Source organism: Peromyscus eremicus, chromosome 8a, assembly GCF_949786415.1.
Source record: "Peromyscus eremicus chromosome 8a, PerEre_H2_v1, whole genome shotgun sequence".
NCBI lineage: Eukaryota > Metazoa > Chordata > Mammalia > Rodentia > Cricetidae > Peromyscus > Peromyscus eremicus.
Window position 1 is genome coordinate 12922208 of NC_081423.1, and position 9594 is coordinate 12931801.

Below are 9594 nucleotides of genomic sequence, written 5' to 3' on the forward strand. Positions count from 1 at the left end.
CGAGTAGGCTGCTCCATCGCCCGGGCTGGGCAGAAAGGTTACCACCACCGTACAGAGCTGAACAAGAAGGTGTGTCCATAGCTCCGAGGGGTCTCTAGTGGGATGGCATGACTCAAGCACTGACTGGGTTCATGAAATATCATCACTAGTTCCAGAGTCTGAGCATCTGTGCTGGGGGGGGGGTGCGGCCATGTTTCTAGCCCAAAACCCACCTCTGGCCCCTACTGATGTTTTCCTGGTAGATCTACCGAATTGGCCGGGGGCTGCACATGGAAGATGGGAAGATGGTCAAAAACAATGCGTCCACCAGCTATGATATAACTGACAAGTCTATCACACCATTGGTGAGGCGAGATGGCCAGGCTACAAACGGGGTCTAATGGGGGTTGGGGGACAGGCCCTACCTGTGTGCTATTCTGCTGCAAGAGTTCCATTATCTATGCTCCACAACTGGATATTGGTCCCTCCCCCCCACTAGATTCAGGGTCTTGGCTGGAGGTCAGTGATGGGAGGCCTGATATGGCTGTGAGCAACCACGTGGAAGCCCCAATCCTTGTTTGTTCCTGCACCCTTCATACCTGCAGAGAGGAGAAATGCATACAGCAGTAGCCCATGCTGGCCTCCGACTCCCTATATAGCTGAGGATGACCTTGAAATTCTGATCCTCCTGTTTTTACCATCTGAGTGTTGAGAGCATATGGGTATGCCACATACCCTATTTTTTGCTCTGTGTAGCCCTGTCTGTCCTGGAACTTGCTCTGTAGACCAGGGTGGCCTTGAACTCTGAGATCCTCCTACCTCCTCCCAAGTGCTGGGATTAAAGGCATGTTCCACCATGACTGACTAACACTCTATTTTTTAATGTGGTGCTCAGGATCGAACATAGGGCCTCATGCATGCTAGACGAGCATTCTTCCAACTGAGCCAGGGACTCATTGTTACCCAGCTCTTAAGTGATCTTGCTGGATCACTGCCTCAAGTGTTAGATTTACAGGTTTATACCACCATGCTCAGCATCCCCAAACTTCTGAGCCCCAGTGTCCCCCACAAAAAGGCATATTGTTAAGTGAGTTAAGACAGGAAGAATACTTAGTATGTGGCTCAGATGCTGCTGCCCTGGAGTGAGCCAGTGTGAGGTACTGTCCCTGCACCCTGGGGTCTGGGCATGGGGCTCCTTCATATCATGGCCCCCTAACTGTCTGCCCTGCCCTTGGTTTGCTCTGTCTCCCTGTAGGGTGGCTTCCCCCACTATGGGGAAGTGAACAATGACTTCATCATGTTAAAAGGCTGCATTGCAGGTACCAAGAAGCGAGTGATCACACTGAGGAAGGTGAGTGCCGCAAGGCAAGCTGGTTAGTGGGCTTCAGCTGCCTGTTCAGTCTTTAGCCTGCTCGGTGGTGGGAGAGTAAAGGAAGGGGTCTGGTAGGAGCGAGTGAGCGACTGAGTCCTTCTCGGTGTGGACTGGAGCCCACAGGAGTTGGGGCTCTCCATCCTTGACATCTCTTCTCTCTTGGATTCCCAGTCCCTCCTAGTGCACCACAGCCGCCGGGCTCTGGAGAATATCGAGCTCAAGTTCATTGACACCACTTCCAAGTTTGGCCACGGACGCTTCCAAACAGCGCAGGAGAAGAGGGCCTTCATGGTGAGCTAGTCCCACCTGTTCTCTGGGGCTCAAAACTCCGTATCCCGCTTGTTTCGGAGAGGAACTGGAAGAAGGGTGCTTTTAGGGGCTCGTAGAGCAGGTCCTGGGTAGCCCTGGTGACGGCCGCGGGCAGTGTTTCTTGACTCACTCTCGTGACTAACGCTCCTCCTGTCCCCCTACCTTAACCAGGGCCCCCAAAAGAAGCATCTGGAGAAAGAGAAGCCGGAGACCTCGGGAAACATCTAAGATGCCTGGAATGGAGCACACTTGGGAGTGCTCCTGCTGCCTGTCCTGTCCTCTTTGTCTAATAAAGTCCTGAGGCAACTCTTTAAGCCTGGTTCAGAGGTTGCGGGGTGGGGGTGGGGATGGGGGGGAGAGGGCGGGGCGGGGCGGGGCGCCAAAAGGCCGCTGACATCTCAGGGCGCAAGGTTTACTGCCGGATTAGGGCGGACTAGGGATGCAGCTGGGTGGATGTGCCTCCACTCCAGTTCCGGGCCATTACTCCTGGGGTCCTGTGGTCTAGCAGCTCTACTGAAACTCTGAGTCCGGGCTTCCTGCTGCAGGAGACGCGCTCCGCGGAAGAGGCTCTCCGGGCGGGGCCTTCTGGAGGCGGAAGTGGGAAGTGGGAACCAGGTTCCCGGGAGGGATTGGTTGGATGGGGGGGGGGGGGGGGGTTAGGGCCTACCGGAGGAGAGACTCGTCGAGGGCGGGGGCGGGGCTTCTAGAAGGCAAGTAGTGGAAAATCCTGGAGAGACTCGTCTTCTCTAGGGGCGTGGCTTAGAGCAAACCGCTACGTGATTGGTCACTGGGGAGGGGGCGGGCTTGAGTCGAGACTGAGGGCTTTAGGAGTCCCGGCCGGGTACATTGGCCTGTCCCGTTGCGGCCATGTCGTTCTGCAGCTTCTTCGGAGGCGAGGTTTTCCAGAATCACTTCGAGCCAGGTACAGCCTGTGGCATTAAAGCAGGCATCGCCTTCTGGATGGCGGTGAAGTCCCTGAGCCAGGATGGGGCGATCGTGGCTGCTGAGGACTCGGAGGAGGGGCTGGCGAGGGCACTGGGGAGCAGGAGGACTTGAGAGGAGAGGGGGCATTCCGGTAATTTCTGTTCTCGAGGATGACAGGCCTTGAACTTCAGTGTAGATCTCTCTGGGGATCCTCTGGGCCGAGTGCTTTGGGGTGCTACCTACCCGTGTGGTTTCAGAGTGGTCGAACTTTGGAGCGGAACGATGGGGATATGTGATCCAAGGTCCGCGTTGGAGTTTGCCCTGATTGTGTTCCTTCCCGGACTCACGTGGATGAGTGGGCAAGCTCTGCATTTTCCGTTCAGTCCCGAATCTGCCGGCCCAGGTGTCTCCCTGTCCTCTGGGTTAGGTGTCAGTGGGTCCTTACCAGCGCCAATGAAGTGTAACCAGTACAGCCTGGGCTACCGCACCCAGGCTGTTAGAGACTCAGTGAGTCCCCTGCTTACTGGGTTCTGCTGATATTGGACTAATTTGGTAAAACTATGGCATTGGCGTTCCTGGGGCGGGATCTGTTAGATGTCAGTTCTCTGGAGGGCTGAGCTGTGACACTGGGCATCTGTATAAGCCAGTTGTAATACAGGTCACTGTGCAGAGGCCTCCCTTGAATCCCTCTTGAATCCCTGCAGCACCCCGGTTGCCTTGGGGCTGCCCTGGCAAGCTGAACACTTCACTATGTTTTGCTTCCTCTCCAGTTCCTGATACAGACTGAACAGGAACTCAAGTGGGTGGTGGGTAATGTGATTCAGTACCTGGCAAGTTCCGATTTTTTAGTCTTTCAAACAGTTAGGCAATTCAGTTTTGAAACCTTTCTTCCCAGCAGTTGTTTTTCTGGGGTTCCCTATTTGGCTTGGAAGACTGTTCCCTAGGGCCAGTCTACTCCTGCTCAGAGAGCAGGCCCATGCCTCGGTATTCAATTTAAAACTTTGTTATCAGGCCCTCTGAGTGGGTGAGACAGTTGATTGGCCTGATCTGTTTGGGAGGCATCCAGGCAGTGGGACCGGGTCCTGTGCTCATTGCATGAGTTGGCTGTTTGAAACCTGGGGCCTATGCAGGGTCCCTTGGCTCAGCATGGGAGGAGGGGACTGGACCTACCTGGACTGAGTCCACCAGGTTGATCTCAGTCTGTGGGGAAGGCTTTGCCCTGGAGGAGATTGGAATGGGGGGCGGGCTGGGGGGAAGGTGAGGGGGGCGGGAGGGGGGAAAACAAGGGAATCTGTGGCTGATATGTAGAACTGAATTGTATTGCAAAATAAAAATTAAAAAAAAAAAAAAAAAAAAAACTTTGTTGAGCCGGGCGGTGGTGGCGCACGCCTTTAATACCAGCACCCAGCACTCAAGGAGGCAGAGTCAGGCGGATCTCTGTGAGTTCGAGGCCAGCCTGGTTTCCAAAGCGAGTTCCAGGAAAGGCACAAAGCTACACAGAAAAACCCTGTCTCGAAAAACCAAACCAAAACAACAACAACAAAAACCAAAAACCAAAAAAAAAAAAAAAAAAAAAAAAAAACCAACCAAAACCAAAACCAAAACCAAAAACTTTGTTGAGTAGCAGAATGCCTACTTGAGGAGAGAGGGGACCAATGGTTACACTGGCAGTGGTAGGGCCCTGTCCAGGGGTAGAGGAAGGCTATAGTCAGATATTTAGCGTTCTCTCTTGGCCACATACCTTATTGTGTGTCTGCATCGCCAACCTTCCATCTTCTTGCCCATAAATGGAAATGTCAGCCAAGTATGGTTCACACCTGTAATCCTAGGGTATAGAAGGCTCAAGGCAGAAGCATTGCCTTAAATTTGAGGCCAGCCTGGATTACATAGTTGCAGGCTAGCCTGGGCTACAGTGTGAGACTTGTTCTAGATGGCTTCTCTGTTGTGATAAAACACTGAAACACTGACCAAAACCTGTCTAGGGGAAGAAAGAGTTTATTTCAGTTTACAAGTTAAGGTCCATCACTGAGGGAAGCCAAGGTAGGAACCTGGAGGCGGGAACTGGGTAGAGACCACAAAGAAATGCTGTTTACTGGTTTGGTACCCTAGCTTGCTCAGTGCTCTGTAGACCAGGCTATCCTAGAACTCAAAGAGATCCACCTGCCTCTGCCTCCTGAGTGCTGGGATTAAAGGCGTGCGCTGCTGCTGCTGCTGCTGCTGCTGCTGCCACCGCCGCCACCACCCAGCTCAGCTACCTTTCTAATACAGCCTAGACCCATTTGCTTAGGGATGGCACTGCCTACAGTGAGCTAGGCCCTCCCACATCAATCATTAATAAGAAAATGTCCCCATAGACATGCCCACAGACTAGTTTGATCCAGGTAAGTCCTCAGCTGAAGTCCCTCTTCCTGGGTGACTCTAGTTTGTTTCAAGTTGACAGAAACTAACAGGTACAAGATGTTGTCTCAAAATAAACAAAACAAAAGCCCCAAGGGGGCTGGAAATGGCTCAGTGTTAAGAACATGCTTTCCCAGAGGACCTGGGTTTCATTCTCATCACCCACATGATAGTTTATTCCAGTCTCAGGGAATCTGGCCCTGTCTTCTGGTCTCTTCTGGTTTCTGTGGGCACTGCATACATGTGGTACACAGATATACATGCAGGCAAAACACTCATACACATAAAATAAAAATAAGTCTTTTAAAACATCCAAAACTAAATAATAGAATGAAAATGTTCAAGGTTTCCCATCACAGGGCCACTGAGAGTAGGACATGAGCCCCAGAGTGACTCCTGGTCTCTTGTAACTCAGCCAGGCTTTGCTAGGTCTCCCAGAGCCAGTCAATGGGCTATGAGCAGGGGATGTATGGGGATGGTGTGGGGTCTCCTCCCACAATGGGAGCAGCGCTAGTGACGTCATTTCCTGGGTCCCAGGTCAAGGAAACTTGCACCAGACAGACGCAGCTGATGAATGTCTCTGCTTGTGTTCTTCCTCTGCTACAGGTGTCTATGTGTGTGCCAAGTGTGGCTATGAGTTGTTCTCTAGTCGCTCAAAGTACGCACACTCTTCCCCATGGCCAGCATTCACTGAAACCATCCATGCAGACAGTGTGACCAAGCACCCTGAGAAAAACCGACCTGAAGCTTTGAAGGTGGGTGTGATAGCCCCGCTGAGTGCTGGCCAGGAAGGGTCTTGGGACTGGTTACACTTGTCTTCCTTTGCTCCCTCATGTGGTTATTCGAGGCCTCCATCTTCAGCTGGGGTACTGGCACCCCAAGATTTGTTGTTGTTGTTGTTGTTGAAGACACTGCTTTCTCTGTGTAGCCCTGGCTGGCCTGGAACTCTGTAGCCCAGGCTGGCCTTGAACTCAGAGATCCACCTGCCTCTGCCTTCTAAGTGTTAGGACTGTGGTGTGAGTCACCACACCTGGATTTTGAGAATGCTTGTATTTTGAGGGAACATGAGCGTTAGGATAGCTTCCTTTTGCAGGGCCCACCCCTCAGAGCTAGAGTTAGCTCGGGAAGCAGGCAGATGGTGGAAGCGTCACCTGTCTGCAGCCCACAGGGTGACTACCTGTGTTTGGGTTTCTCCAGGTGTCCTGTGGCAAGTGTGGCAACGGGTTGGGCCACGAGTTCCTGAATGATGGCCCCAAGCGGGGACAATCCCGATTCTGAATATTTAGCAGCTCATTGAAGTTCATCCCTAAAGGTGAGCACCGCTAGCGGCTGGGGACATCCCGTTGTAACAGGGAAGTGCAGCAGGGAGGCATGCTGTGTATGCGTGTCTACTGGCTGTGGCAAAATGCACTTACCAATGACACCTCAAAAGCTGGCCGAGGTACAGGACTGGGGGCAAATGTCCAGGGCGTCTCATATGGGAACATCTCAGGGGGTTTGTGGTATGTGGTTTTCTCTGTGGGCCTGGCCTTTCCATGTGCCTGGAATCTTCACTTGGATGTAGGGGTGGGTGACGGCTGAGGACCTGGGCCGTGTGACCAAAGGCTTGCTTCTGAACCTGAGTGCCTGTCATTCCTCTGCCGAGGGCCATGGTAACATATTTTCTATCACAAGGCTGCTGAGGACAACTGAATGCCATATGGTACCTCTGGGGCCTAGTGCATAGTAACAACTCAATAAAACTGCTACTTTAATCAACCTTTTTTTTTTTTTTTTTTTTTTTTCTGGAGCTGAGGACTGAACCCAGGGCCTTGGGCTTGCTAGGCAAGCGCTCTACCACTGAGCTAAATCCCCAACCCCTCAACCTTTTTAGTAGTGGCCAGACCCTTTATCCAGTTTCTTGATCTGTAAAATGGAGCCGTAATAACGGCGACCATTGCTATACTGTGGGGTTAGTGAGCAGTCAGGAAGGGCCGGGACACACTGAGCTAGGGTGATATTTGTGTCCTGTCGTCCTTTTTTTTTCTCTGTGTCTGGTGAAGGAAGAGGAGACTGTGAGTTCTCCTGTAGAGCTCAGAAAGTCAACCGTGTGCAGACTTCCTTGAGCTGGCTCCCGGGGCCTTTCAGCTGGCCTGGAGTCTGAATCATGATTTTGTTGTTTGGTTTTAGTGCTTTTCAGAAAAAGTACATTTTCCTCCATTCATTCATTCATTCATTCATTCATTCATTTTCTGGAGACAGGGTTTCTCTGTGTAGCCTTGACTATCCAGGAACTTGCTATGTAGACCAGGCTGGCCTCAAACTCTGAGATCAGAGATCCACCTACGCCTACCTCTGCTTCCTGAGTGCTGGAATTAAAGGCATGCGCCACCACCGCCTAGCTCTCCTTTTATTTTTATGTTATGTATATGGGTGTTTTGCCTGAATGTGCTTCTGTGCACCTCATGTGTACAGTGCCCAAGGAGCCAGAAGAGGGCGTCGGATCCCTGGGACTGAAGTTAAAGATGGTGTTAGCCATGTGGGTGCTGGGGATGGACCCTGGGTCCTCTGGAAGAGCAGCCCATATCTCCAGCCCCCTGCCAAAAGTACATTTTCATTGATTTACTTAGTGTATTTGTGGGTGTGTACATGCCACTGCATGTGTGGAGGTCAGAGGACAGTTTATGGGAAGTGGTTTTCAGTCTCCACTTTCGACCTGGGCATCAAATTCAGGTTGTTAGGCTTGGTTGGCAAGTGTCTTTACTCATTGGACTACCTTACTATGCCTGGTTTTAGTTGTTTTTTTTTTTTTTTTTTTTTTTTTTTTTTTTTTTAAAGATAGGGTCTTGCTATATAGCCCTGGCAATCCTTGAACTCACAGAGATCTACTGCCTCAATTTCCTCATAGGTTTTAGTACTTTTGAGATAGAGTGTCCACTGTGGCCCAGAGTGGCCTGGAGCTTACCATACAGCCCTTCCTGATCCGCGCCTCCTGAACCAACCTCCTGCCTCAGCCTCTGGAATGCTGGACTTGCAGATAGGAGCCATCACACACGCCCAGATGAAGCATGAGTTAATGATGATGTGTTTTCTCTCCTTCTCTCTTTTCCAGACAGAGAAGCTCCTGCCTCCCAGGGGCACTAGGTGAGCAGCTCTCCCTCCCAGATGGGCATGCCCACTTTGTGGCAGCCCCACTTTAGTGTCGGAACCCTGGACACTCAGACTAGGGGGTTGGGAGGAGGTGGTTGGAGCATCAGGAAGGCTCCCAATGCCTTGTCTCTGAATGGATTCGCCTTAGATGAAGCACTTTTGGAAAGTTTCCACTGTTCTACCGTGATGGCGCTGGGGACAGTGCTGAGCCATTGGCTGTTTTGAGTCCGTAGGAGACTCTGGGTTTAGCTCATCTTTGAATGACAGTGTACCCAAACCTTCTCTTCCCCCTCATCCTGCTACCCACCTCCTTGGCTGTCCACACTCACCCCTGTGGGGCTCAGTTCTGGGGGTGGGCCCTGGCCCTCATTAGAGCTTGTGCCTGTCTCCCTAGGCTCTGCAGGAGATGGAGTGACATTGGGGCTGCCCTGGCCAGCTGCTCCAGCCTTGGTCACCACATGATCTGCTCTGGTTAAATCCTTCTAAGCCAGCCAGGGTGGTGATGACCTGTGACCTTCAGGGAGGGGAGTGAGCTGATGCCGATGCCATGGACTCTTGGACCCTTGTCTTCTGGCAGAGAAAACAGAGCCCTGTTTCACAATCTGGATCTATCTTGCCTCACTCTGGCTTGGGAAAGTGAGTGTTGCCTCATTACCAGACAGGGGCCTTGATCTCTCACTGCTCCGTCCAGTTCATGACTGCAGGGGCATTCTCTCCCAAGATAAAGCCACTGTCCTTATGATATGTGCTTGGCAGCTCTTGACATCCGGAAGCATGGGTGACGCAGAAACCCACCTCACCTTGAATCCTTTCTGGAATGATCAAATGGAAATAATAAACACGAAGCCTGGGCTGGTTGCTACAGTGACTTATTTATTTGTTGCAGTGTCGGGGATTGAACTAGGACTACAGGTATCTGTGCCACCCCACTTGACTTGATTTAAACAGTGTTCTATTCTTTATTCTTCTCTCATACAGTACATTCCAACTGCATCCTCCCCTCCCTTCCCTCCTCCCAGTTCCCCATCACCACCACCTCCCCTCCCCCTCAGATCCACTGCTCCTCCATTTCCCTTCAGAAATGAGCAGGCCTTCCAGTGATGTCAACCAACAGGGCATAACAAGATACAGTAAGACTAGACATAAGCCCTCATAGAAAGACTTGGATTAGGCAACCCAGCAGGAGGGAAAGGGTCCCACAAACCTTAACAATGGCTAACACCTGCCCAGAGCCTCAGGGAGAGATGGGTCTTTCTCACCTGTCTTGGAGCCAAGAGGAGGATTCCTGTCTGTGGGAAGGTAGTGTAGGTCAGGTTTGAAGGTCTTGAAGCTTGGAGGAGTCAGGCAGGGTCCAGGACTGTAGGATTTGAAATATTTGTGTGGAGATACTCTGGGCTCTGGGCTTGGGGTCTTCCTGTGAATAAGACTGGCTGCGTGCCTGTCTGGCCCACTGTTGAGATCCCTCTAGGAAGAAAGGGAGGTGT

At 51.8% G+C, this 9594-nt stretch overlaps 2 protein-coding genes across 3 annotated transcripts in view; both read left to right on the top strand.

The window, feature by feature from the left end:
• The window catches only part of Rpl3l (ribosomal protein L3 like), an 11892-nt gene extending 9918 nt beyond the window's left edge, over positions 1-1974 (top strand). The window contains 5 exon segments of the mRNA XM_059269761.1: positions 5-69; positions 243-344; positions 1235-1330; positions 1523-1642; positions 1832-1974. Coding sequence (XP_059125744.1) covers positions 5-69; positions 243-344; positions 1235-1330; positions 1523-1642; positions 1832-1888 — 440 coding nt within the window. The 3' untranslated portion in view covers positions 1889-1974.
• Positions 1975-2459: 485 nt separating this feature from the next.
• Msrb1 (methionine sulfoxide reductase B1) lies at positions 2460-8972 on the top strand. Of its 2 annotated transcripts, XM_059269197.1 has the most exons (5): positions 2460-2582; positions 5588-5736; positions 6179-6293; positions 8073-8104; positions 8505-8972. In XM_059269197.1, exons 1-4 carry the CDS (start codon positions 2528-2530, stop codon positions 8102-8104), a joined length of 351 nt encoding a protein of 116 aa, XP_059125180.1. In that variant the 5' UTR covers positions 2460-2527; the 3' UTR covers positions 8505-8972. The 2 variants fall into 2 exon arrangements, with proteins under 2 accessions (XP_059125180.1, XP_059125179.1); XM_059269196.1 differs by lacking the exons at positions 8073-8104; positions 8505-8972 and adding an exon at positions 7869-8036.
• The last annotated feature ends 622 nt before the right edge of the window (positions 8973-9594 follow it).